The sequence below is a fragment of the Meles meles genome, chromosome 5, assembly GCF_922984935.1.
Source record: "Meles meles chromosome 5, mMelMel3.1 paternal haplotype, whole genome shotgun sequence".
Classification (NCBI taxonomy): domain Eukaryota; kingdom Metazoa; phylum Chordata; class Mammalia; order Carnivora; family Mustelidae; genus Meles; species Meles meles.
The window spans coordinates 2,798,727-2,825,965 of record NC_060070.1 but is presented as its reverse complement, the minus strand read 5'-3'; the positions used below and the strand labels follow the sequence as shown (position 1 = coordinate 2,825,965).

Sequence of the window (27,239 nt, the reverse complement as noted above, 5' to 3'; positions counted from 1 at the left end):
GTCACCCCATTTGGGAGTGTGGGGGCCGGAGTGGGGGTTGCCCTCAGAGGGACGGGAACTTGAGCAGCTCCCGGGTGATCTTGAGGGGCCCGCGGTGGGACCGGCTCCCACACAGACTCTGGGGTGGGGGGGCAGCCATGGCCGACCCGTGAAGAGAGCCGCCCTGAACCCACACTGGCCTCGGGGCCGGGCGAGGAAGCGCGCACCGGGCAGCGCCGCTGCTGCGTGGGGACCACTTACGTCTTTGAGGGTGATGATGTTCGGGTGCTGCCCGTATCTCAGGAGGATCTCGATCTCCTCCGAGGGGTCTCTCTTGCTCTTATCGATGATCTGGAACGAGCAGAGCATGAGACATGAGCTCCGGGATGGCGCCGGCGCTCGGACCCTCTGCCTCCTCCCCTCCCCCTCCAGCTCAGGCTCAGCCAGGGCAAGTGACAGTTGCCTAGACGCTCACGGCCATCCTCTGTCCCAACTACCGTAAGCGCGACATTTACGAAAGGCAGGCACGAGGCTCAGACACGAATTCTCAGGTGTTACAGGGTTGGAGACAGAAGGGAGGCTTGGGTGAGCCCACCAAATAGCGGCAGGTGCTTCCAGCCACTGTGGCGGGCTCCGCGCGGGCGGCCTGCGCTCTCTGCTCTGTCCAAAACGAGCCTCCAGCTCCCGGCCTCACCATGCGGCAACACACTGACGCAAAGCGGGACCGGGTGCGTGGTTCCCCCATGAGACGCCCGGGCCAGTGTGCACGCGGAGCCGGCCGCTGAGGCTTAGACACGGAAACGCTCCTTCCCCTCCGTCACCCAGCGTCTGTGTCCCACGTCCCAGGGTGACAGACAACACCCCCACCCGAGAGAACAGACGGCTTCCGAAGGCAGGACGGGGGCCTCAAAGAGGAGGCTGCTTCGAACAGGGAGGCCACGGGGGCAGGGACGGGCTGCTCCCTCCACGGTGGCTGACCGTGGCCTTGTTGCCGCTGCCCCGCGGCCGGAGCCAGTGGGGAGGGCGCGTCCCCAGCGCGTGTGTCCGAGACGACGCTCAGAACGGAGAGCCTCACCGCTCCCCGCACGAAGCTTCACCGAATTCCGAGACGCTCCTCGGAGAACGTGCCTGCGTGACCGCCGGAGCGGGACGGAGATGGGCTTTGCTCCTCTCTGGTCCGACTCCGAGCGGAGCTTTGCGTCAAAGTGTCTCTTCGGTTGAGATGAACAGCGAGCTGGGCAGTGTCCGACGCGCCGCGGGAGGCTGCCCTGGACGCCCTCGTCCCCCCGCTTCGCTGTTCGGAGATCAGCCCGGGCCCACGCTGCTCTCCCCGGCTCGGCGCGGGAGCCCCCAGCCAGGCTCCGCCAGCTCGGCGAGCCCCGTGCCCCGTGCTCTTCAACCAGCAGCAAGGTAAGTTTCCTCACTTGGCACGTTTTTCTCCTCTTGCCGCAGGGAACACCACTGACGTCCTGGCTGGAAGGTCAGGCTGGCCTCCGTGAGAGACGCGCTGGCGGCCGCTTCAGCCGTGGGGTTCCGGAAGCCGCGGCTCCGACCGCGGGCCGGCCAGCGCGGTTCGAGGATCCCTTCTGCGCCAACAGCCCACGGGTCGTTCGATCTCTAGGGGCCGTGACCTTCTCTTTGAAATTTGAGAAGGTTAAAGTACATTAGTGGATTTTTAAAAAAAGATTTTATTTATCTGAGAGAGAGAGCACAGAGGCAGAGGGAGAAGCAGGCTCCCCGCTGAGCAGGGAGCCGGATGTGGGGCTCGATCCCAGGACCCTGAGATCATGACCTGAGCCAATGGCAGATGCCCAACCGAGTCACGCAGGCGCCCCACATTGGTGGATTTTTAAAAAATTAGTGGTAGATTCATTTTGGGATAAAACTTCAGGATAAAAACAGTGTATTTGGGATAAAACTTCAGGATAAAAACAGTGTATTCTCAGCCTAAATCTGTTTGTCACCTTCACAATGGAGTTGGAAGCAGGAGGCTTTCTCTCTCCTGCCAGCGGCCTGGGCGGCTCTTACAGGACCGGATGGGGGGACTGCACAGACAGGGCCCCCCACGGGGCCGGGGGCTCCTCCTTCCTCCCGTCGGGTCTCCCTGTGGCAGAGCTGACCTGAAGCCCGAGGGCAAGGCCGGGCACGGCAACACGGCGGCTGGGCTCAGGGAGGAGCGCGGGTGGGTGTGCAGGGGGGAGGGGACACCCGTCCTCCGCTAGGCCCGCGGACGCACAGTTCCCATGGCCATCCCGTGGGCTCCCCACCAGCCTGCAGATCCGGGCAGGGCCGACTCGGGGTCCAGACAGTAGCACGTCCTGCTCCCAGCCGGGCTTTCGATCCTGACCGTTGTCAGCAAGTGCTGGCTGCTTTTACCCACCCATCTTTTTCTGGAACTATCATTATTATTTCGTTAAGATAAGGAAGAAGAGTCTTCACGGAGATGCTGAGCCGTGAGGCAGGGTTACTGGTCCCCGAGCCCAGGCCGCTGTCTCTTCAGGGGGGACGGCAGGGCCCAGAGAGAGGCTCTGAGCGCTCGTCTCGACACGGCAAGGAATGGGTTTCTTCTCTGTGGGGTCAGTTTCCCAGGATTGCCGTTGTCAGACTCGCTTCTAGCTCCGGAAGGTGCCGGTGGATCAAGGTCTTTATTCTGAGAACAGTGCTGGGCACAAGCGCAGGAAGGAATCCCCGGGCGGCGTGGTGACGAGCAGGGCCCGCTCTCTCCTCCGTGCTGGTGCTCAGACAGCCGGCGGAACCACAAAGGGTCGGGAGGAACGTCCCCAACGTTCTTGTCCTGCAGCAGCCACCGACAGCAGGCAGGACGCTGCCCAGGTCAGCCCCCCACCACGGCCCATCAACAAGCCTCCTGCCGTGCGGCTCTCCAGCAAGCGGTATGTCTACGGGGCTAAGTCAGCACCCGCAGGACGCAACGGATGCCAGACGAGGGCTCTCTCTGCTGGTGAAGCGTACGGAGACGGCCGTATCAGGAGCATTTCTCTTTTCTTCTTTTAATCAGTCGATCAGTGACTTATTAAGGTAAGCTCTACGCCCAGTGTGGGGCTTGAACTCACCAGCCTGAGATCAAGACTACATGCTCTCCCAGCTGAGCCCCCCAGGCTGTGTCCATTTGTACTCCTGGCTGCCGGAGCCGGGGAGAGGTGGGAAGAGGCGTCAGGAAACGAGGCCTCCCTGTCCTCAGCTTTTCCTCTTCCGTCTCTGCACCCCTCCAGCTTCCTCTTCCCAGGCTCCCCCGGGGTGCTCCCCTCCTGGGACCCTGAGTCCCATGGGGAAGTGGGCCTTGCTGCCGTCCAGAGGAGGGGCTCACCGGCTTGCTGCGTGCCCCGGAGGCCGGTATTTCCACGAGTTTCTCCCAGGACCAATGCCAGGAGTGCACACGGGTGTCGGGCACACGGCCGCTCACAGGATTTCACAGACGACTTCTCCCATACAATTAATTTAAACGAATGGCACAGCGCGAGGACTGAGTTTTCCTGCTGGAAAAAATTAACATTTCTGTGCCCGTCAGTTTCCCTTCTAAAATAAACTTTATTCGTGTCAACATTTGTCTCCATCCTGCTGCGTTTCTGGACGGCCACTGATGTACACATCAGAGCATGAGCACAGGAGCGCGGAGGCTCTCGTAACCGCCTGTTGCGAACACAAAACGGGCTCCGTGTCAGGACAGCCTGCCCAGCCCCCGGTGGACGTGCGTGGGCGCCCCTCCTCCCTGGAGCCAAGGACGGGGACACAGACCCGCACAGTTGTAGCATCTTGCTTCGCTTTCATCTGCGTCCTTGGCTGAAACGCACTACCCCTGGGTGCTCCCAGTGCCTCTAATAACAGAGCAAAGGACGCTCCCGAAGAGAAGGCCAGATCGCCGGGTGGAGTTAACCTCCCCCCAAAGGCGGGGGGCTGAGAGCTGGGGCAGAACAGCAGGGAACACACAAGAAAAAAGGAGCCCACACCCAGAGTCACGGACACCTCCGCTTTCTCCAGTTACACCTTCACTGGAACCAAATGGTCACCCAAACCATGCATTTTCCTGGCAGATCCCGCGGGTGGGCTGTGGACTTCCTGCTGCCCAGCCCCATCCGCTCTGCGTGGCTCTCTCAGGCTTTCCCGATCTGGAGGTCGCAGAAAGCAGGGGTTGGGGGGAGCTGGAGTGGACCTCTCGGGCTCCAGCGCTGGGAAGCGAGGTCCCCACCCCAGGGAAGTCACGGGAGTGCATGCTCAGATGTCGGTGACTTTCCCACTCACGGGCTGAGTGTCCTTGTGTTGCTGGCGTGTTGGTCTCTGTGCCCTCACGGCGATGGTGACGTCGTCCCCCCAAGGCATCATGACCATCAGCGGACCTAACGGGCAGAGCACGTCAAGTCTGGTGGCAGACAGCGAGCGCCGTTTGCCATCATCACCGTCGTTGTAACCGGGTGAGAGAACGTGTGGTAAGTCCGACTTCTGTCTCATGCCTGGGGCTCCTGGGCCCGTGAACTTCAGCTGTTGGATCCTTTGCTCCTTAGAAATTCACTGATGTTTGTGTTTCGAAACCGAGGCTCGAGATAGCTAAAGCAGTCCCTTGGGTGTGCACGTGAGGTCTGTGCCCTGGGACCAGGACACACCCACGTCACAATCCGCAGACGCCTTCCGGAACTCTCTCGAGAGGCACCTGCACAGGCTTCTGGGAGGCTGAGACGTTTATGGACACAAGGCAGCTTTCCCACGGAGGATGAGCTCCGATAGGTTCCGAGGCACCTTCCCTTCCACACGACGCCGGGAGCCCCTCCTTTGATCCGAGCTGGCTTCCTGGGCTGTTGACAACATGCGCCTGGTCACGCCGAGCCACAAAGACTCCAAAGCAGAACGGAAACCAACAACCGCTTGAGCAGTTCATGTACAGTGAGCACAGCCCCTGTGGTGGGGAGGACACTACCGGTTCTTTCGATTCAACGAAACCTCTCCCCTTCACGTGCCGCTCAGTCCTAGTCCCTTCTGCACGTCGTACCTGGTTCCCCGCTGCCCTTACTTTAACCAGAAGGTGCCCTCAGGCCGGGCCGCCAGTGCGGTTCTGTGTCACGTTGTTTAAAGTCCTGCCTCTCCTCTCCCGCCTCCCGGGCCGGTTGTGAACGCAAAGCTGAACTTGGGCCGTGCACGGAGCGCGAGCCGTTCTGTCCCTCGAAGGCCGCTCCGTGTGCGAAGAAAGTAGAGCCCATCTGTTCAGCTGTCACGTGCTGACGGAGGGAAGAGCTTTTCCATCCGGTGTCTCAGCACTAGGTGGGCGCCGGTGGGGCAGCCCACGCCGCGTCAGCCCGCAGAGGGCCCGCCAGGAGGACAAGGGGCCCCACCTCACCGCCCGAGGCCGGGCTCTCCCTGCACAAGATCCTGGCCGGTCCAGCCTTGTTCGCCTGGGTGGGAGGGAAGGACCAGCCTAGGGATTCAGACTCTGCACCAGCCCTGAGTCCCTATTGCGCGCACACACGGTGCTAACGGCCGGCAGGTGCCGGCCGGGCCTGCCCCACGCACTAGAAGTGCCGCACAGGAAGCTGCCGCGGAGGGTCACTGCGATCCCGTCACTCTCGTCCACTGGGGACGTACTGGGTGGAGAGGTGTAAATACGGCCTCGAGGCCGTTAATGTGATGACAGAGTAATTACAGTGGCACAATTAGGCGCCCGTAAGAGAAATGAGCTTAGAGCAAAACACAGTGACGTTTCCAAGATGTGCGAGCTAACGCATCCCAGCTGCTCCCCGACCGCCGCCTGCTGGACCCCGCCCTCCTCGGGGAGGCCGTGCCCTGGCAGTTCCCGCTCCGCCCGCCAGAGGGCCTGCCCTGCCCGAGTGGGGCGTGCGGGAAGCACCGGGCTCCCAGGGTCCTGCGATGTCATCCTGAGACTCAGAGCAAGCAGAAGCAAAACAGAAGGCATCCGCCACCCTCATCTCCCCGACGCCAGCCCGCCAGCCCGCCGGAGTTGCTCTGCAGGAGACAGCCGCCCCCCGCCCCCCGCCCGGCCCCAAAGGATGCTTTAGGCTGAGGTTCTCAGCCTCGGCACTGCTGACATTATGGGCTCGGTGATCCCGGGTCCGGGACCGCGGGAGGGGCCATCCCGTGCGGGACGCTGTGCTGCGTTCCTGGCCTCCGTGCATGATAAACCAGGGCGTCTCCGACATTGCCGGTGCCCCCGGGGAGGCAGCACCAGCCCCCTCCCCCGCAGTATGAATGCCCCAGGCGGAGGCCCCTGCCCTCTGGCCACGGTCCTGCCGTCCATGACAGTCGCTGCAAACATTTTTCTGCTCCTTACTCAGTGCGGCCGTTTCTGAGTCACCCGTGCAGGCGGGGGCCAGGCCCAGCTGGCTCTGACAGGACTGGTTCTCAACTTTCCGCGTGCGTGCGAGAATTTGCACGGCCGGGTCTGCTGGGGGCTCGCGTGTGAGCCGGGGCTGCGGGGGCTGAACTCAGCAGCCGAGCCTCAATAGGACGTCTGTTGACCGGAGGTCCAGCTCGCACGCCAAGTCACTAAAGGCTGCTCTCCGTGCTGGGCTGCTAAAAGCCGTTCTTCGTTTTACAAGTTCTTCCATCCCCAAGTGGGGATACGGTTTCTCTCCCACGAGTCAGCTGACACAGAAAAAGGCCAAAGAATATTTCCATTATGTTCTACCTGGAAAATGCTGAAAACGAGACAGAGGAGCGAGCTGTAGGATGTTACATTTTGGTAACGCGTGGGTCCATCCTGAACACGGAGCTCTTTGCCTTGAAACCCCCGCCAGCTCCTTCTCCTCTGAAGCTAAACCAAACCGGGACCCAGGACCTGACTGCTGCCGTCCCGGCAAGCAGCCGGCACGGGCGTGCGACCCACCTCGGGGCCGCGGGGGCTGCCGGTGCGGGGCCGCAGCTCCTCCCTGTGCGTGCGGAACTTAAACACCTTCCAGGCAACACATCACCCCCCAGCGCGGTCTCGGGGAGGCTGGGGAAATCCTGCAAGTCGGCCAGCTCATCGTCCAGGGAGCGTCAGGGCTCGGAAGAAGGAACAGGAGGACCCGGCTTTTCAGGCCCTGGGCTGAGACGCCCCAAGTTCCCAGCGCAGCGTGGCCTCAGCAAGGCACAGGGACTGAGGCGAAGCCATGAACAAAGCCGAGTTCAGACAGTGTGTTTATGAGGGCGCCGGCCGTGGGGACAGTCCGGGGAAACACACCACTGTCTCTGTCAATGGGAGATTTATTTTCAGAGGCACACAACGCAGCTGAGCAGCCTCACAGAGGCCAGCTGTGTTCTGGAAGGCAGCACGGTCACGGAGCCACCCGGACAATGCACCGTGTCTTCATGCTCCCTGGAAGCCGCCGCTGTCTCCAGGATTGTGGCCAATCTCCCCACACAGCTTAGGAATTCGGCGAGCAACGACCGAGGCAGAAGACATTCCCCGACAGCCAGGCATGCGTGTGAGACGTGTGTGCCCTACGCTCGGGGACACGGATGCAAGCCCCTGCCTGGGGCCCGCCGCAGGTGCACGCACGCCTCTGGCGCAGCGTCTCCACGGCACACGGGGCGTCCAGGCACGCACACCTCGGAGCGCTCCCAGGGACGAGGAGACACGAAACTCCTCATCAGCTCAGGTCTCAGAAATGCACGGAGCCCCGCATGCCCGTTCTGCAGGGGTCCCGGCTGGCGACGCCCCCTGGGTTCCTGGGGTCCCCTGTCGCTCCTGCTGAAATATGGGGTTGCACAGACTCTCGGTGCTCGGCTGTCTTTGCAACCCTGTATTTCATTCTTTCTTGCTGGAGGACTTCAGGGTACATCTGTTCACAAGCCAGCAATTTCCAACCCAAACTAGACCAAAGGGCCTAGTTTTAGGGGGCTGGGTCTTTTTTTCTTTCTTCTTTTGACGGAGTTGAACATTTTCTCAGTGCAAGAAGCAAGGGGCATGGGTGACCCGCGAAGGAATGGGGTCCTCCCCCTGCAGGCGTCATTTTTATTTTATTTTATTTTATTTTTATTTTATTTATTTGACAGAGAGAAATCACAACTAGGCAGAGAGGCAGACAGAAAGAGAGGAAGAAGCAGGCTCCCTGCAGAACAGAGAGCCCGATGCGGGGCTCGACCCCAGGACCCCGGGATCATGACCTGAGCCGAAGGCAGAGGCTTTAACCAACTGAGCCACCCAGGCGCCCCTGCAGGCGTCATTTTGAATGATGTCTTCTGAGCTTAGGAACATCACCGTGGAAGGAAGGGCTGCTTTTACCCTGCCGCTGCTGGACACGCTCCACGTGCCCCAGTGTTCGGCAAAGGGCACGCTGGTGCCACGTGGCGTAGACGCGTCTGGGTCTGGTCCTGCTGATGCCACAAGCTGGACCCGTCTTCTACAGGGTCCTGAGGTCAGTGTGTGTTAGAGCGTCTCTGGCTGTCTTGTGCAGAGAATGCACAGTTTACGCTTTTTACATAAATGAGCTTATGCTTTTGGCCAGAAGGTTTCGCTCTAGTGCACGTCACCAGCCAGAAAACTCAAGAACCTGGTGTTTGGGATTTCCATATCGGATATCAAATCGAGCAGTAATTACAGAAGCTAAAGGTGTTATGTAGGGACTGGGTTCTAGACGATTCTGGATAATTATTACTATCTATCACCAGCTCTCTGTTTAAGTCTGCGTAGACATTGCCGGTTTATGCCTCGAGACATTTGATTTAATTTTTGGTGACTGTAACTCCCCCCCACCCCCGACTCCCTCAAACAACACGGCTCCTGTCCCCCAGCTGTATTTTCCAAAATACGGGGCACCCGAATCTTTCATTCCAGGGTATACTGTACCTAAAGCTACGAACGGTGGCCAGTACTTAAACGTTGGATGAAACAGAAAATATTCATGATCCGCAAAATAAGTTTTGAATGGGTGACCACGTGTCACGGCAAACTGCGGTCCGTCTTATTGGAGCTCGCGGGACGGCGTGCCGAGAGGAAGCGGGCTGGTCACGCGCGCGTGCTCTTACCTTCACGGCGTACTCTGCCTCCGTGGCTTTATGCACACATCGCTTGCACACGGAGTAGGAACCCACCCCGATGTCCTCCTTGATCTCATAGCCGTCGGTGAAGTGGATGTTGTTCCCGTGTAACTGCTGTGGAGAGAGACCCAGGACCGGCTGCTGTCAGAGCTCGCTCGGCAGAGGCGCCCAGGGCACGGGCAGCAAGGGAGGGCCCGGATGGCGCATGGAGCTCACCGAGCGAGCCCAGGAGATAACGGGATTGTGAAGCTCCCGCGGCTGGTCAGCAATGACTCCAGATCTAAAGCCTCACCTTCCGGGCATGAGCTTAATTTTCAGACCATACGACACAGAGTCTGAGACTCCGGAGGCGGGAGCACAGAAGGCTGCCGATAACTGGTGTGTGGCTCTGATGCTTGAGGTCAAGCGGTGCCTCGTGTCCACATCTAAGGGGACTCACACCCTGTGATGTCCCATCGCAGCCCCCGTCTGCCACGTGCGCGAGCCTCCACCCCACGCACTGAGAGCACAGACAGAAAACCACCCCTTAGCCACCGCTCACGATGGTACGTGGCGTACGCCGTCACATCAAGTGTCCCCGTTAGACACACTGTGGGTTCCCTAAAGGCCCTGGAGAAAGATACATGGAAATCTAACGCCACCTCATTTTCCCTGCCTGTGTCCTTAAATAAAACACAATCACGATTCCTTCCTAGAATTCTCTGCATCTGGTTACACTACTAGGTGGGAAACTCCTTCTAAAAATGTCATCTGAATCGATCTCCCCAACAGTACATTTCACCACAGGAAGCGGCTCCCACAAAGCCAACCAGTCTCTTGGGGTGCTGACTCGATCCACACAGCAAGGACGCCCCAGTCTGACCCCTGTGGGGCCCCAGCCAGGGACACACCCCAGGGACGTTCTGACCAGAACTCTTTCCCTTCAGGAAGGTGGAAGTGGAGTGAGGCTCGGAGGCACGGCGCTGCTCTCCAGGAGACTCAGGGACGCCCGGGAGGGCGGGAACAGAGCGGGTCCCCCTGCCCCTGGCACGAGCACCCCGGGACCCAGCCTGGCTCTCAGTCCACGCGGGACTCAGGGCTGGAGCCTCGCCGCCACACCTGGCAGAGGCGCGTGCAGCCGGCGTACGGGGATTACCTGCACGATGGGGTGGACCGCGGCTTTGTGCACGTCCTGCTGCGAGGGCTCCTGGACCAGACTCGAGGCCACAAAACTGAATCCTCTGAAGAGGTGGTGTGCGTTGGCGCTGGGGGGCACGCCGGGGGAGTCTGCAGGCAACAACAAGAACGCTCAGCCTCGGGAGGGGCTCCCGGGTCGGAATTCTCCAACCACTTCTGCGTTATTTATGACAGCGCGCAGTTTGCCTTTGTGCTGGGCAGTCACTGAAGTGCCGAGGACACAGAAACATCGTTCTTCACATTTAAACGTTAATAAGAGGGAGAACTTTCTAAGCACACGCGCTCGGTGCGTGGCTGTGCTGAAGGGTAACGGACGGTGAAGGGTGGGTAACCCGCATCCTGTCGGTGAGATCCTGCCCAGGTAAAGTTTAAAAAGCCCTCAAACATACTCGTCAGAAATACCCACGGAATCATCAGAGTTTCAAATTTTCTCTTATCCAGCTGAGGTGTCTGCTTTTTAAGTACTGCGCCGAAAATCAGCACCCCTGCACGGTTCTCAAGCGTGTTAGGGTCTACTTAATGCCACTTGTCACTCAGGCCTGACACCGGCACCCGCCGAACGGGCAGAGGCGGTGACGCCATGAAGACCACCTGAGCCTTGGCCGATCGGCCTGAGCCTGTCTGCCACGGCTGGGTCCGTGCAGGGGGAGGCAGGCCTGGTACAGTAGGCATGGCGATGTCATTCGGAGGCAGTGCGTATCTGATCTGCAAAGTCTCCATTCACGAATGAAAATGCATCCGTTCAAGTTAATACACCTGCTGTCCCCCCAAACAGCACGCACACTCCCCAGCAGCTGTAAATGAGCCTCTTGGGCTAGGCTCTGCCCCAGCCTTCAGCGGGGCTGCGGCTAATTCTCTGGGATAAGCTGGGATTCTTATCGAAAGTCCTAAGGAGGATGCTGAGTGCCCTGGGGGTTGAAGACTGCTTCAGGTTGTTGGATCCCCTGGGCTTTGACCCTCAGGGCAGCGCACGGTAGCGCAGGCATTTCGGGAGAAGGCAGACCTCAAAGCCGAAATTCTGTGCCGGAAAAAGGCAGACGGCGGGAAGCAAGCCGGGGCGCGGAGCCCCAGGTCTGGAGCCTCAGCTCTGCCGTCTAGCAGCACGTCGTTTTCAGATTCTAAAAACTACTCAGCGGAAGCTTCTGGGTTTTAATTAAGCTTCCCTAGTCTAGCACGGTGGGAATTTACTTCCCAGCACCCACAGCTCAACTCAAAGGGAACAAAGTGGCGTCTCTCTTCCAAGTTTCTCCACGTAGCATTTTGTTTCTGACCATCTATTTGTTTCATGATTATCCCTAAAAATCAGGAAATTTCAGGTTCGGAAGTAGTAAGAACCCCAAAGATAGAGACCTCTTTTACTTTTCTTCACATAGCACCATTATGTAACATACACTATGCATGGACTGACCGTGTTCCCCCAAAATTCGTAGTTTGAAGCCCGACCCCTCCGAGTGACTGTCTTTGGAGATGAGGTCCTTCGGCAAGTCATGAAGGTTAAATGAGGTCAGGAGACCTGATCCAATGGCCCTGGCGTCCTTGTAAGGAGCAGGCGAGATAGCAGGGACCGCACTCTTCCTCCTCGAGCACAGAATAGGGCCGCGGGAGGCCGTGTGCAGCCGGGAAGAGAGCCCTTCCCCAGGAACCGAAGTAAGTGTCTGCTGGCTGTCCGCAGCTCACACTGTGCAGACGTGGCCTGCAGCCTCCTCTCCCCCCAGACTCTCTGACTACGGGAGGGGCTTGAACTGCCCGGAGGTGCCCTGCTTGTGCATCCCAGAGGAGCAACCCCCGGAACGCAGCTCAGAACAGGAGACAGCAGGGGGGGGGGGTCGACAGAACCCTGGGGGACTCCAAACCAGATGTCACCCGGGTGGGGGATCGAGAATCAGTTCTCTCACCTAAAGCTTGAAGGTGGAGGCGAGAGAACAAGAAAGTCAAACAGAGCCGACCCGCACCCTCCAACGAAGTGTTCCGGAACACCAGACTCTCGGGCTAAGTCGCCGTCCCTAACTGGCCGGGGAGGAGGAGGAGAACCCGCAGTGGGACAGAACTCTGGGCTGGCTCGCCCTCGCGGCCGGCACACACCTGTGGGCGTCCGTGCTGTGAACTCGGGATCAAAGTGGAAGGTGTCCTCGGGCCTGCCCACCGCTGGTTTGAAGGGCGGCTTGATCTCCTTCCTGTACAGCTTCTGCGGGGAGAGCAAGACAGGACGCTGAGGACCACGGACCACCTGGGGAAGACGACGTGGGCAGCAGAGCCGGCCGCGGGGGAGGAGACAGGCCTCGCACACGCCGCCGGGGATGCACTGTGGCCGGCTCCCCGGGACACACTGACGTGGGTTCGAACACAGGCAGGACGCCGTGTCTGTTACGTGTTGATATCTTGGAAGGTATCGGATAGAGCTCGATGCTACCAAAGCCATGACTGAACCATGAGGGTTTGGACACCTGCTACGTATCCTCCACTGAGGGCAATATGAAGTTTTCAACCTTTTGGGGGGCAGGATGTTTTTCTGAAGCATCTAACCACCCTCTACCCCAGAACAGCAGGGAAGAGCCCCCGCTGCTTGGCACCCTCCTCCCTGCCCTGCCCTGGCCACCGTGGGGCCAGCACCTAGGGGATGCTGGGATGGCCCCCAGCTAGAACGAGCCAGGTCTTTCCTCACAGAGCCCAGAGCCCGTGACCGGCACTTCCAAGTCTCCAAACGGAGACTCACGCTTCTCCAGAATGGCCTGACCTTCGCTGCACAGAAACTCCATGCCCCACACCACTTCCTTCTGACGCTGGCCTTGAAAACACCTTCCAACCCGGCGATGTTGTTGTCCGTGCTCTTAGGCAAGGCAACAATGGATTGTTCTGGGGAGATGCAACTTCAGGGAGACTACGGTGTGGAGGCAGGCCTGGGAAGGAGGTGGATAAAGCCACGGATGGGCAAGAAGGGGGTGTGGCCAGGTGGGGGGAGCTGGGGCCAGTCGGGGAGCTGATGGGGAGGCGCGGGGGCCTCGGGCCGCCATCCTGGCTGAGGCTGGGGCGGGGGGACAGCCGCAGTGGGGACTTCAGAACGTCCCCGTCCTGGGTCGCTCGGTGTGCCCTGGGCGTGGAAGTCGTGGCGCTGGCCCGTGTGCCGAGAGCCTGGTGGGTTGGTGCGTGGGTAGCAGGGCTCAGACACCAGGAAGGGGGTCTGGCTGCAAACGTTCAGCACGAGTTTTCCCAGTTCTGCTTGATCAGAGGGGGACCCCCAGGCCCTTTCTCAGTGCTTCTGCTCAGCAGGCCTGGAGCCAGGGACCCTGATGGCTCAGAAAACGGTTGCAGTGGACGGGGCAGGGACCCTAATGGCTCAGAAAGCAGTCGTAGCGGCCCCCGTCCGATCTGTGCTAAATCTCTCCATAACACAGAAAAGCAGCTTTTATCAGCCTGTCTTTACAGACAAGGAAACCCAGGCTAAGGCAGGTTGGCTGAGCTATGCGAGGTCAGGAGTGAGGGAGGGCCAGCAGCGGGAGGACCTGGGCTTCCTGACCTCCCGTTACAGCCGCGCTCACAGTGAGGGCAGGTCCAGCACGGGCAGGAGGGTGCGAGGCCCCGATCCATACTGGGAGCACACCCTTCTGGAAGCCGAGGCGGAAGTGGGAACTGCCAGGAATGATGGTTAGAACAAGAGCTGTGGGGGCGCCTCGGTGGCTCAGTGGGTTAAAGCCTCTGCTTTCGGCTCAGGTCATGATCTCAGGGTCCTGGGATTGAGCCCTGCATCGGGCTCTCTGCTCAGCAAGGAGCCTGCTTCCCTCTCTCACTGTCTGCATCTCTGCCTACTTGTGATCTCTGTCTGTCAAATAAATAAAATATTTAAAAAAAAAAAAAAAAGAACAAGAGCTGTGTCCGGCCGGTGACCGCTGGGCTCCCCCCTGGTTTAACGAGTCGCAGGCGTGCACAGGCCGGAGCTCTGGGCGTGCCCCTGGAGCCGCCAGAGGACAAGGAAAATGATGATCTGCTCATTTCTTGCCCCGGGTGAATAGATTTCATTAGGAATTGATTTACTCTGTAAGCTCTTTCCAGAAATAGAAAGACGCTACTTTCCGCGGTGACGCACTCTGCAGTGGGAACAAACTCCCCTGATGCAAGCACCTGTCAGAGGAGATCTCAGGAGGACAGGCTGCGCGCTCCGATGGAAACGCTGCCGTCGCCAAGACCGGGGGCCCAGGCGCAGCCCTGTGGGGCTCAGACCCTTCCTGCTCCCACCAGCGATGCTCCCGGTGTTAAACCAGTGTCTGTCCTGCTCTAGGAAAACTCACATCCTCTCCCAGGGGGGTCACGTGTTCTCTTGCTGTCGGGGGATGGGGTGTGGGGGAGCAGAGGGAGCGGGAGGGAGGGCGGAGGGACGTCTCAACCGGAGCCCCGTCTCCCACTTCACGAACATTCACTCACGTGCACACAGTGCTGGCTGCTACTTAACCCAAACGAGAGGAGAGGCGTTTGCCCTTGGAGCTGAAGGTCATACATTTCAGCTCCTCTTCCGGCCCCCGCTCCACCGACACAGGGACCTCAGGGGGCGGGAGGCCAAGACCTGCCCCTGGCCTCAGGCTTTTCCGCCGAGTCCGTTTTGCCCCGCGATGGAACATGGTGGCACCTGGAGGCACCGGCGGTGACGACGGGGTGTGTGTGCAGGCGCCCAGCGGGTCGAGGCCCTGACGTCGCTCACCCCTCTGCCGCACTTGGGACACCCGGGATCCCTGCGTCCCGTCCGACCACCACCAATATAACGGCGCACCAGCTTTGCTAAGAAGCAGGGCGGGACGTCAAGGTGACTTCCTGAGTCCCGTCCCTCCCTGCAGAAGCCTGCCCAAGTCCACTCCTTGTCCTGCCGTCCCTCCAGCCCTCCCTCCCACGGAGGAGGATCGCAAGGCTTTGAAAGTCCAAGTGGCCCAAGAAAGCACAGGGGCCTCGTCTGACCACGCTGACCCTCGGGGCCACGTGCTTTGCCCCAGACTTCTTTCTCGCCCCCCAGGAGTAGCACAGCGGTCCAGGTTGACCTCCTGGGGAGACACCGCTTCCCACTTTCCAAGTCTTCCCCGAAAAGAGAAGGAAATCAGAATGGCGTCTGTCCCCCCGCAGGGGTCGTGCCATGCACTTTGTCGGGGTGGGGACGACTGGAGCCTTCAACTCAAGGACTTAGTGATAACTCAGGGAACAGACACAGACGTGCTGCCTCCGGGCTCCGCCCGCCCCAGGACGCTGATGCCTGTTGGCGCGGTGGAGAGTCCCAGTTCCCCCCTGCCCACCACACGCCCAGCCCGGGACATGTCCCCCAGACCGGTCACGGATGCCGGCCATCGTATGGCGCGATTATGGCGCCGGGAGACCCGGACTTCACTGGGCCTTGCGCACGTGCACGTCTGCTTTTCCTCGTGCTTTCGAACCGCCTCTGTAAGCTGCTGTTTCCTAAGAAGATGCTGACGGAAGGGAGAGTGTGGGAGAGCCCACCAAGGGCTTCCCTCACAGGTCCCTCGGCCCCCAGAACACCGGTCCCTGGGCTCGATCTGCCTATGAGCATGGCCTGTGCAAGGGCTGCCCCAGGACCCCACCGTCCCGGTCCCCGAGGAGGCTGCAGTTTCATCCTGGTTCCCAACAGGGAGCAAAGGGCTGCCTAAGGCGCCCAGTGCCCTCCGCGCTGGACTGCTCCCTTATGCAGTCTTAAAGACCAGTCGGTTTCTTCCTGTTACTGGGTAAACTTTTGGAATGTGTTATTATTACACAAGCTTTCTTCCCCTGAGTTTAAACCCAGGAGAGGGTTTGCGGTTTTAGGGAAAAGGTCACCTTGCTTCTCGTTTTGCAGCGGGAACCGCGGCACGAGGGTTAAATCGGGAACAACTTGCAGCAGCATTTTGTGTCGGCTTAGAGCTTGATGAATGCATTGTCATTCTGACCCAGATTCCCCTCTCTGAGCCTCTAGAACAATCCATCCCACACTGATGGGAAGAGAATGCGGTCTCATGACCAAATTCACCAGGCACCACTTTAAATCGTCTCGCTTGTCCCCGGATCTGAGCATGACACGAGTCGTAGCCACAGGGGAACGGATCACACATCAGGCCGGGATACGCCGGGAGGCTCGGAGCAGGTGCGCCAGGCCTATTTATACTAGGACGACCTTCCGATGACGGAGGGGAGAACCAGGGCGGCGGTGAGAACGGTGACTGGGTAATGCCGTAAGATGCTGCTTCTAGCTCGGGGTCACGGACCTCACATCTGCTTGCTGCAGGCAGCTTGGGCTCCAGGCATCTCAAAACTAACAGTCTCTAGATAGGAAAGGGCACAGCTACGGACTACTCCTGAGACAGCCCCGCAGAAGGAACGGGGAGCGGTGCCTGGCTCGTAGGGGTAACGGGGAGAATTCAAACGGCCCCGGTGCAGCCGGCGGGATCTGATGGGTCGGTGGCCCACGCAGCTAGGCTCCGTCTATACGGGCTCACCCGCTGACAGCCTCTCCAGCCACGGTGTCTGGACTGACCACACTGCAGAGCCACCGAGCGGAGGGTCCCACCACCGAGCAGAGGGTCCCATCGGGCTCCGCGAACGGAGAAGCTCTGCTGGCGTATTTAACGTGGGACGAAAGTCATGGAAATCTTTCCACCGAGCCGTGGGAGGAGCTCCCTCTCCCCTGACACAGGCGCTGAGATCCTGGCCAGCGGCCAGCCGCTCCCGAGATCCGAACCCCTAAAATCCACCCAGCGCAGGCTTGTGGGCAGGAAGACTTCCCTCCGCTGCTGCTGGTACACACGACCCGCCGGGGAGGGGGCGGCCGGGCGGGGGCTCTGGCACACACTGCCCCCTCATGCGCGGACCCCGGGCCCTCTTCTCACCGCCCCGTGCCTTGGTCTCCCTGGGCGTCCCTTCCAGAGCTCCGAGTAACCGCTGACGGTAGCTCGGAAGCGTTCAGAAGTGGAAAGGGAACAACTCGAGCGAGCACGAGCTCGGAGCCTTCGTCACGACGACGGGTCCTGAACGGTACAGCGAGGTCTCAGGTGTCAGCCCACGGCGAGGGGTGCGGCGCTGGGCGTGTCCTCCTCGGGCGTGTGGGGGATCCTGTGGGCTGCAGCGATGAACTCTCATGCAGCGACGGGCAGAGTAAGCGTGGCGTGCGTGTGGGACGCCCCTGCCCCTGCCGAGGGCTCGGGGCCGTAACTGTCATTTCTCATTTGGTTCAGGAGACCGAGCGGCTTTCAGGAAGAGCCAGTCCCCAGCGGACGCGTGTTCGCTCGGCTTTGCGGACAAGTCAGCGGCAGAGGAGACGGACACGGGCAGCGACCCCCCATCTCCGCATTCCGCTCCGGCGGGTCACCTGAAAATTTCTCCCGGCAGTTTTGGGTCCAGAAGGAAGCAGACAGTGAGATAAATATCCTTACACTCTCCGGGCAGATCCCGAGGCAGGTCCTGGGTTCGTGCCCAGGCAGAAACCAGACGGGTCCGGGGAGGGCTTCGTGCGGTCGTCCCCAGCCTCGGCCAGGCACAGGGAGCCGCCGGTAGTCACAGTTGTTGCCAACGGTACTGCACGTGGTCTTCTTAACGAAGCTGCTGAAACAGAGTGGGCGCATCTGGACAGGGAGTTAGGAACATTAGCCCTGGACGCCTGCCTTGTATTTCCGTGTCCGCTTTCTCCAGCACGGGTCTGCCGCTCGCGCGGTGAGTGACTGGGGCCCGAGGCTGGCCGTGGCCGCCGGCGGCTCGCAGCTCACGGGTGGGTAGGGAGGGCGGCGACGGGGTCGGGGACACTCATCTGCTCCCCGGGAAGCCCGCAGCAGCACAGACAAGGCTGCGGTCCCGACGAGAGCTCTGCTGGGGGCATCTCGCCGCACCTGTCAGTCCTGCCTCCGCTCTCCGATGGGTCACGCGCACCGCACACACCTCCTCCGTGGCCGGACAAGACATGTGCCTGCAGCAGTCCGCTGTCGAGACCTGGAGGACGGCTGTGTTCTTCCACTGCCACGGCGTGGGCCCCTGCTCGCTCACCTGGACACGGGCAAGTACCAAGTACTATTGAGGAAATAAGCGATTTTCACAAAAGTGGTGACTCAGGGCTCCTCTCCCTTAACCACTCCCTGGCTGCTTGCGTCCAGGCCTGGGGAAGGAATGAGATCTCCCCTTCCTCTGTCCCTGTCTCACCATCCGCGGGCAGATGTGGGAGTGACAGTGAATACGGGTGGTCCCCGTGAATCTGAAGGGCCTGTCTCAGGAACGAAGTGAAATTAAATGCTAAAAGCAATTAAAGCCCGATTCCAGTCTGATTACTTTGAAACAGTAGAGCACACCACCTTCTTGGCGCAGACGTCCAGTGACCGTGTTTGCACTGGCAGGGACCGGGCCCCAGAAGCGGAGATGAGATGAGCCGTGCACACTGGGGCTGGTCTCCCCGAGGTAGTCCCTCTGGTGCGGCTCCTAACGCCGCTGGAAGACGCCGGGCTTCTGCTCCGAGCTCCCGAGGCGACCTGGGCTTTCTGGGAGGCACCTTAGCCCAACCTGTGTAGTGTTCAAGGTCATCACGGTGCTATGGAAATTCCAAGCATTCCACAGAGCTCTCTTGGTGCCCCTTCCAAATGCCCCCGTCTTCAGGGGGGCACCCCTTCTTGGCCGAGAGAAGCATCTGTCCACAGAGCTCGCAAGCAGCCCCTCCCGAGCCAGGCTGCTGTGTGGAGGGGTGCCGGGGCCCTGTGGCTGGGCCTCCCCCCTCCTCCCGGCCGCAGCGCACAGACCTGCATCCCACATTGTCCAGCCCCACCCCAGCCATCCCGGGCTCCTGTTTTCTCGGCTGCTGTGTCAACAGGGGCTGCAGTGCCCCGGAGAGAGAGGGAGAGCGGTGGGTCCCGTCCTGAGAGCCTCCCCCTCGCTCCCTCACTTACTTACTCTCTGTCGGGGCCCCTCGGAAGCCGGCTGTCCCAGAGCCCGGGAGACGTCTCTAGAACGTCTCTAGGGCGCAGCCGCCTGGCCCGAGACCTCATCACAAACCATGGGACAGAGCTTCTGTGCCGGGTGGAGCTCAGAACTGATTGGGAAAGATCCTCAGGTACCACTCTGTGGGGGGGGACGGCCGAGCTCCTCCGAAGCCCACGCTCCAGGAAGCTGAGGAAGGAGAGAGTCCACGGGCAGGCAGGCGCTTTCATTTCTCTGTTTCCACTTCCCACTTTCCTGGACGCAAGCTGATGCCGACCCGGCCCTTCAAGCAGGCTCGTGGCCTGGCAGGGAGGTCACAGGTGCGCCTGCCTCCCGAGCGCCTCTCCCTGGTCTCGGCGTTGGAAGGATCCCAGCCCTGTAAATGCTCCGTAATCAGAACCACAGAGGCGGGTTTTAAGGAAGCCGGTGCACACCCCCCACCCCGCGGGACGATTCAGAAGAGGAGGAGGGGGGGTGAGGTCAGAAGCTCTGGGAACAGCCGGTTCCATCCAGCTTTGGGGCAGCACCTTCTGGGGGTAAGTGAGCCTGGGGGCCGGGCAGACTGTCACGGGGCCACCGCCGCTGGAACTCGCCGGGGGGACAGGACGAAGGCAGACAGCAAGGCTAACACAGCTCATAGCCCCCATCCTGGAGAGGACGTCAACGTCACGTATGTGTGCCTCCTGTCAGCATCTCCCAAGGTTTATTAGCTCGGGACACGAAGCCCCAGATATGCTGTGTGCACCCAGGAAAGGACCAGAAGGCACTGCCGTCTGTGGACAGACGCCCTCCCTGCACACAAGGCCCAGCGGTGGCCGCTCCCCATGCTGACGGGTCCCAAGGCAGCCCCGAGCAGCTGGTGGCAGTGAGACTCGGGACCCCTCGGCCAGCGGCCAGTGGCAGCATGTCGTCGGCCCGGAGAAGGAAGCAGAGACTGGACGTGTGATGGGTCCCTCCCCTGCCCGGGGACATCTGGGCCCCAGGTCTGTGACCAGCAGAAGGCCTACGAGGTCGCTTCAGCCAGAAGCCCCTCACATCGGCACCCCCCGCCCCGCTAAAACTCCCACCGCCCCGGCAGCTCAGACCTGAGCCCCATCTCTCCCTCCGACGGCAGAGCCTGAACCTGTGGTTCCTGAACGCATCACCACGGAAGTCCTCCTTGTTGCTAACAAGTGTAGCCAGTGACTTTGTCTTTAACAGTCTGGATGTTTGTTTCCTTACAGGACTCTATGAGAGCGCCAGCTGCGTCGGCCTGAGCCCAAAACCAGAGACCGGGAGGGCCTCCCAGAGCCCAAGATGCCAGGCCCTCAGCACGGAAGAGGCCTGTGCAGCCTGGAGACCCCCAGGGGCCCAAAGACCTAGTGACCCCATAGTCTGGAGACCCACAGGCACCCAGAGACCCAGAAAACCAGCATCCCAGCGTCCCAGTGGCCTGGAGACCCACAGGGGCTCCAAGACCCAGAGAATGAGCAGCCCAGTGGCCCAGGGGCCTGGAGACCCAGAGGGGCCAGAGATCCAGAGAACCAGCGGCCCAGTGGCCAGCGACTCCACAGCCTGGAGACCCACAGTGGCCCGAGACCCAGAGAAGCAGTATCCAGCGGCCTGGAGATGCACAGGGACCCCGAGACCCAGAGAAGCAGCAGCCCAGTGGTCCAGCAGCCTGGAGACCCCCCCAGAGGCCCCCAAAACCAGAGAAGCAGCACCCAGTGGCCCAGTGGCCTGAAGGGCCCCTGTACCCTGTTGCTGAGCGACGGTGGTCCCTGCTCTGTCCTTAGTGGTGGGAGCGGCTGGGGGCCATCGGACGCTGTCTCTGAAGCATTAAAGGGCTTGCAGGCCCGGTACCGCAGCAAGGTGGGTCCCGGTCTGTGCCTGTAAAATGCCAGGCTGCTCCGAAGGCCCCTGAGAGGGCAGCCTGGCCAGGGGACAGGGCCACGGCCCCTCTGGTCTGCACCAAGCTGGTGCGCCCCGCACCCCACCCCCTCGTCACCCGCGTGCCCTGGGGGGAACGACTTACGTTCCAGTCTATGGTCACAAAGAAAGGGTGCCGCTTGATCTCCTCCACTCCGTCCACGCCAGCGCCTGTGCGGGGGACAAAGCAGACACGAGCATCAGAACAAACCCCTGCTTTCATTACCTCCGAGAGCTTCTGCACAGCAGCCCGAGGGGCTGGGGGGTGCCCAGAGCACCTCCCAAGGCCTTCCTCCTATGGGAAGGGGCCCTGCTCACCGGCCTCACAGCCCACAGAAGCCACGTTCTGCCCCGGAGGCCTGTAACAGCGCCAGGGACAGGGGCAGGGCAGGCTGGACTTCCCGCTGTGGGGGCGGGGAGTGCTGGGGAACCTGGAGGCCTTCACAGCCCAGCTGCATGTGGGCATCCGTCCCTCCCTCCGTCCCTCCCTCTAAGCAGGCACATCCCCAACATGGGGCTCGAACTCACACCCAATAAGATCAAGAGTCACATGCTCTCCTGACCGAGCCATCCAGCCCCACTGCCCCTGCGAGCTGCCCCACCGAAGCCCACGAACGCTAGCTCGGGATGGCCTTCCGGAAGGGGGGACGTGCGGGAGGAGCGGGAGGGCAGGCTGCAGTGTGGAGCGCCTTGTCGGGCGGCTCTGGTTTGCAGGGAAGGGGCAGACAGCAGGGCGGGACCCAGAGACACTGGCGTCCACACCCGCCCCCGGAGACGGCGCCGAAGTAGTTCTGCTCGGTTTGCTCGCTGTGCCGGCCTCTCTCTCTCCTTTGCTGCCCCTGGGACAGGGGAGCAGGCGAGGGCTGAACCTGCAGAGCGCGGAGGGCTTGGGGCAGGGAACCTGCTCTGCCCGCTGCGGTGACATCGTGACACGTTTGCGGGAGCTGCACAGGCAGCGTGAGGCCTGACGCGGACGCTGCCCACGGGGGCTCATCCGTTAAAACAAACGCGCGCTGACATCAGCTTCGGTTAGGGGACCTGTCTGGGGCCGGGCGCCAGGGTAGGGGGGCTGGTACGAGGGAACTTCCTGTAATTCCTGCTCCATTTTTCTGTAAACTTAACGCTGCTCTAAAAGTAAGTCTGTTAATTCAGGAGAACCCAAACTCTCAGGCCCTTCTCCGGGATGGGAAGGCGGGAGAGAAGCCTCAGTGGGCGAGGGAGGGGGCCGGGGGCCCGGGGATGTGGGAAGAGAGACGGGCGCATGGGCGAGGTCATCTCCAGTCAACTCCTGTCTCAGGTCTGGGGACAGGGGTTCCGTGTCACGTGGTTTGTGAGACACAGACTCCCCGTTCTGCACCCCAGGCTCTATAGTCCCAGCCCTGCTGCAGGTCAAGGCCTGGTCTCTCGGGCTCCCTGTTCAGCCTGCATCCCAGGATGGTGGGTGCTGGTGGCTGCCGGCTGAGATGGGAGGGACCAGGAGCAGGAAGGTGTGGGAGACCGGGAAGTCGCCCCCTGCTGAGTATCAGAACCAAAGAAGGGGTCTTGGAAGCCCCGAATTTCTAGCTGGTTGGTCAGAATCACAGGGGATGCCCTAGGCAGTGGGACGGAGCCCGGGTCTGGGCCAACCCTGGGTGCTTAGTGCCAGACACCCAAGCTGGTGTCTCCTGGGAAGCGAAGAATTTGTGGGTGTGGAAAACCCACACATCTGGTATCGGAAGGGTCGGCATGAGTAGAGAAAAACGGGTTCTATCCTGCGAGGACCTCCTTCTAAGAACTTCTCTGGGTTTCCTAGTCTGGCCCCCTTGTTCCGAGATCTGAGCCCTGCGGCCAGCAGCCCATGAGAGGTACCCAAGCAACCGCTCTCGGGAACCATGGAGAACGAGTTGGCGGCCTGACTCCCAGCACGGTCCCCCCTTCAGCCCATCCCGTGGGCAGGCTTCCTCCTGAAGACCAGAGCTCTGGACGGGAAACGCTTCTGGTCCTGAGGATTAAAGTTCCCGATCTGCACTGGTCTCAGCTCTTTGGTGCTTCTGGAAGCACCGTGGGTGGGTCAGAGGTGGGTGGGTCGAGCACACATTCAGAGCCCAAGGGGGCACGCACCGGCTGCGTCACCTGTCGGCGACACATCTCCGGAGAATCCACACCGCATTTCGCACCCGTTCCATTTCATCCTCATTTGTCGTTTGCAAATACGTGGTCTGGGGCAATTTAAGCCCAGTGAGATGCAGAGGAAACAGCTTTTGGTGCAAGTCCAAATTCCGCACCGACGCATGCTGGCTTCTCGGAGACTCACCCCGCGCGTTTTTATTTGCAGCTTCTTTCTTCTGCTGCAGTGAGGTTGGTGCTTTGAGGCCTCAGCAAACAGTCGACGGCGAATTAATTCACACTTCGGTTATTACTCAAAAACTAGAGGCGTTCCAAAAGGAAAAAATGTGAAAAAGAAGAATTTCCGCACGCAGTTCTCGAAGGCCTACGTCATCCTTCCGGGCACACACGGGCACTGTCTTGGACTCCAGTGTTACTCATCCTCCCCTGAAGCGCGGTAAGCGAGTTTTTTTGCACTGATGACCCCGTTCTACGTCAGCCGAACGCGGGTGCCGGCGGGCAGAGTTCTGGGCAGGGAGAGTCGGGAGGGCTGTGCCCATCGCCACATCACAGCTGGGGCCGTGCGGCCCGACCCGAAGTCCCTCCTTCTGTCCCAAGCCAGGGTGGCGGGGGTGCGACCTGTCTGGGTCGCACAGAGTGGACAAGGGCAGGTACTTACAGACAGCAGTGTCCGGAACCGAAGAACGATCCTTGTCTCTTACGAGGCTTGGTGAGTCTTCATGAAGCCCTCCCATGTCAGGTCAAGATGAGTTATAAAGTTCAATGGAGCGGCTGATTCAAGAACTCACTCTCTGGAGCATGAGTACGTCTGTCCCTGCAGTCTCTCTGCCGATGGGACTATCCCCGAGTGGATTCATGGGGACCCACGTCCGAGCACGACGTCACCTGCGGTCCCTCTGCTGATGGGATAATCCCCGAGTGGGTTCACGGGGACCCACGTCTCACTTCTGCACGGTGGTGGAGGGCGTCACCTCGCGCCCAGTGGGACGTGCTTCCGTCCGTGCACGTCTGTGAGCATGTCCCCCGCCTGCACCAGGGTTTTGCCCTGTGGCACCGATGAGGGTCTGCCCGCTGCCCCACAGCCCTACCAAGGCGACCTCCGTCACTGGGGGTGGGGGGCAGTCGTCACCTGGCTTCTACCTTCTCAGGAGACACTCTCAAAAGGCTTTGGTATCTGCCCCAGACATTTTCATTGTTTCTTCATTGCCACAGACAGCGCTGGGGACGTTGACGCCCGGGCCCTCTGAGATGCCGCCAAAGGGTTTGCTCTGCTGTTTCTGGGCCACGTGGCGTCCACTACAAATTCTCTTTTTTCAATCTTTAATTTTAATTTTTTTAAGTGTCACCTCTATCCGAAACGTGGGGCTCGAACTCACGACCCCGAGATGCAGAGTCCCACGTCGCCCCGGCTGAGGCAGCCAGGCGCCCTCACGTTGAATTCGTGGTGCACGTTCAGAACAAGCTCGCTTCCCGTTCCCGCCCTCGCAGCCCCGCGCTCCGCCCGACCGCACGCCGTCATGTCCGGGCCGTGCCACCAGGGACGTGAACACGAGGTCTGCTTCTTACGTCTTCACTGCTCACTCGGTGTCTACACGTTATTTTTCACCGTTTTGAAGTAGGGCCCTTAAAGATTTCATTCACTCAGGGTCTAAAACGTTGGCTTGGCGTGGCTCCGAGGACCGGTCTGAGCGGACCCGAGAACTTGGTCTTGACCACGCCGTCCAAGGAAGCAGTGTGGCCGAGCGGTCCGGATGCGACCCCCACCCCCGACACCGGGCACACCGATTCTCTCCGCGTCTGTGTGGATTTGTGTCCTGCACGTCAGGCACGGTTCCAGCTCTTTCCATCTTTCTGACCGTGCTACGAAGCAGGCACTGCCGTGCCCTCAGCTGGCAGACAGGGAAGCCGGCCCAGAGAGGGGCATCCATCTCCTCGAGGCCACTCAGCAAGTAAGTGCCAGGCAGCCTGCGGTCCTGGCATCGCCGCCCTCTGCCCGTCGGCCCAGTGCTGCCTCCCGGGGCTCCTCACGAGTCCCCCTCTCTCGCCCACACTCTGACCACACTTCCCGTTGTCCACGTCCCAGCAAACCTCTCTCCTGTTCGATGAGCTCCGCCTTCTCCCTCTCGCTCTCCGTCTGCTGCTTCCTCGGGGAATGCCAGTCTGTCTTCTGCTGCGCTGCGGCCCCGTGAGGAGGAGGACCGTGGTGGTGCTCCACGGTGTCGCCACACCCAGAGCCTAGAAAGCACTGGGGAGCCCCACCAGCTGCGTATTATTTCTAGATTACATACTACACACTCCCTCTCCGCCCTACTAACGGGTCCATAAGGTCCGTGGAGAGGAGTGAGAAACGGGGTTGGAGGTGCTGGGGGAAGGCAGGCACCAAACCTCACTCAGGCGTGCTCGTCTTTATTGAATACCCCCGCAGCTGACCAGGGAGGCCCGCCAATAAGACAACCACTTCCAATCTCCCATTCCTGATACTTTTCCCCCACTTTTAGTTAGAAGTGCCATTCGATAGTTTCTAGTCAGCAAGAAGTACGGGGAAGTCCCAGGGTTTGAGGAAAGCTTTGCCTTCCTGGTAAGAGAGGCAGACACAGCTGTCCTCATCCATTACCTCCTTTCAACCGGATGTGACATCTGGAGCTGAGGCAGCCACTTTGTGATCACAAGGCACCACTCATGAGGATGAAAAGGCAATGCCCGAAGGATGGTAAACTAAAAAGATAAGCATATCTGGGCTTTTGAGAACTATGGTTTGGCTGCCCAGCCGCTGCTTCTAACCCGTACTGCCATGTGACTTATTACTGCAAGAAAAATGGACTGCAGTTTGAAAAATTAAATTGTTGGCTTAAATAAAGTTACTTAAGTGTTCTGTGCTTTGCAACTCTAAGTAATTCTTACAGGTATACCTCCCTCATGAGCAAATCTGAGCGTCTCCCTTTCCCTACCTGGAAGCCTCTCATGAGGATTTCAGTGAGATAATGATTTTCTCAGTGCAGTGCTCCACGCACACCACCGTCCTCCCCGGGGGACCGAGGCCTGGGACGCTGGTTGGTTAAAGAACCGCTGGGGCGGAGGAACAGGAGAGCTGCCCCTGGCTGTGCGGAGAGGCCGTGTCCACGCCGGCTGGGAGAGGAGCACTGGGGAAGGAGTCACAGAATCGAAATGCAGGTGCTCCCAGGCACCTGGAGGGTCGGCAAGACAACATGGGGCTCCAACTGGGTGGGCTTGCGGAGGGGGAGGCGGTCCGGAAATGAGTGGAAACAACTTGCAATGACGTTTTCGTGCACTCCAGACTCGGAAGCAGGCGATCTGCGGGTGAAGACGGGCCACGCTGCCGTGCGGGCTGGCCCTGGACAGGGAGGGAGCATTTCAGGGTTACTCCCACTCGGATGGAGACAGTAATGAAAGGCAATCAATTCATTCACGATCCGGAGAGTCAGATCAGAAACCGGCAAACAATCAGGATGTTGGTGTGGCTTTTAGAGACAAATTAGAGGGCGTGACGGTGAACAGACGGAATCGAGGGACACATTTGCTGTTTGGTTCCCTCTCACGATGGAGAAGCGCGGCTACCTCCTCCTCAGGAAGCACAGCGATGAAGGGGAGGGTCTGCTCTCTCTCGGGGAGCCCCAGGCCAGGCTCTGTGGGATTTGATAAAAGTGCAGCAGGACAGCGATTCCCGGATGCAGCGGCGGACGCAGGCCCCTCACTCCCGTCTGTGTTCCTGGGGCCGAGTTCTCCTGCTGTCCCCGTGACCCTCACCCACAGGACAGGGTGGTTCTGCGGTGATGGAGGCCTTGCTGGAGGCAGCCCCACGGCAGATCCAGGGAGACCGTCGATGTGGAGAGAGCACGGGCCCTTCTGGCTCTCCGGAGCTGCTGTTTGTGGGGCACACATGGCCAGGGACCAAGCAAGGGGAGTCCCCAAGGATGTGGTGTGGCACCTGCCGGAGCTGGGTCATTCAGAATCGGGGCCCTGGCCTCGCCCCGTCAGAGCCAGGACGGGAGGGCCCGGGATGATTCTTAGCTGGCGTCTTTAGGTCCCATGTGGGGCTTCGCTGAGGTGCACGGTAACAACAAGGTGGAGGGATTCTGTTTCGCTCAAGGTTCCTCCAGATCGTGACTCAAACCCATATATGCCCGATCAGTCTCTGAATGTCAGTGTGGAGC

The 27,239-nt window shown here is 60.3% G+C and overlaps 1 protein-coding gene across 3 annotated transcripts in view; it reads right to left on the bottom strand.

Annotated features, from left to right (window-relative positions):
- Positions 1-27,239, bottom strand: part of RPS6KA2 (ribosomal protein S6 kinase A2) — a 308,891-nt gene that overhangs the window by 15,530 nt on the left and 266,122 nt on the right. For all 3 annotated transcript variants that reach the window (XM_046005543.1, XM_046005545.1, XM_046005544.1), the window contains 5 exons: positions 21,068-21,132; positions 12,220-12,322; positions 10,097-10,227; positions 8,950-9,075; positions 241-330 (listed from right to left, as the gene is read on the bottom strand). In XM_046005543.1, coding sequence (XP_045861499.1) covers positions 241-330; positions 8,950-9,075; positions 10,097-10,227; positions 12,220-12,322; positions 21,068-21,132 — 515 coding nt within the window. The remainder of the gene's footprint in view (positions 1-240; positions 331-8,949; positions 9,076-10,096; positions 10,228-12,219; positions 12,323-21,067; positions 21,133-27,239) is intronic.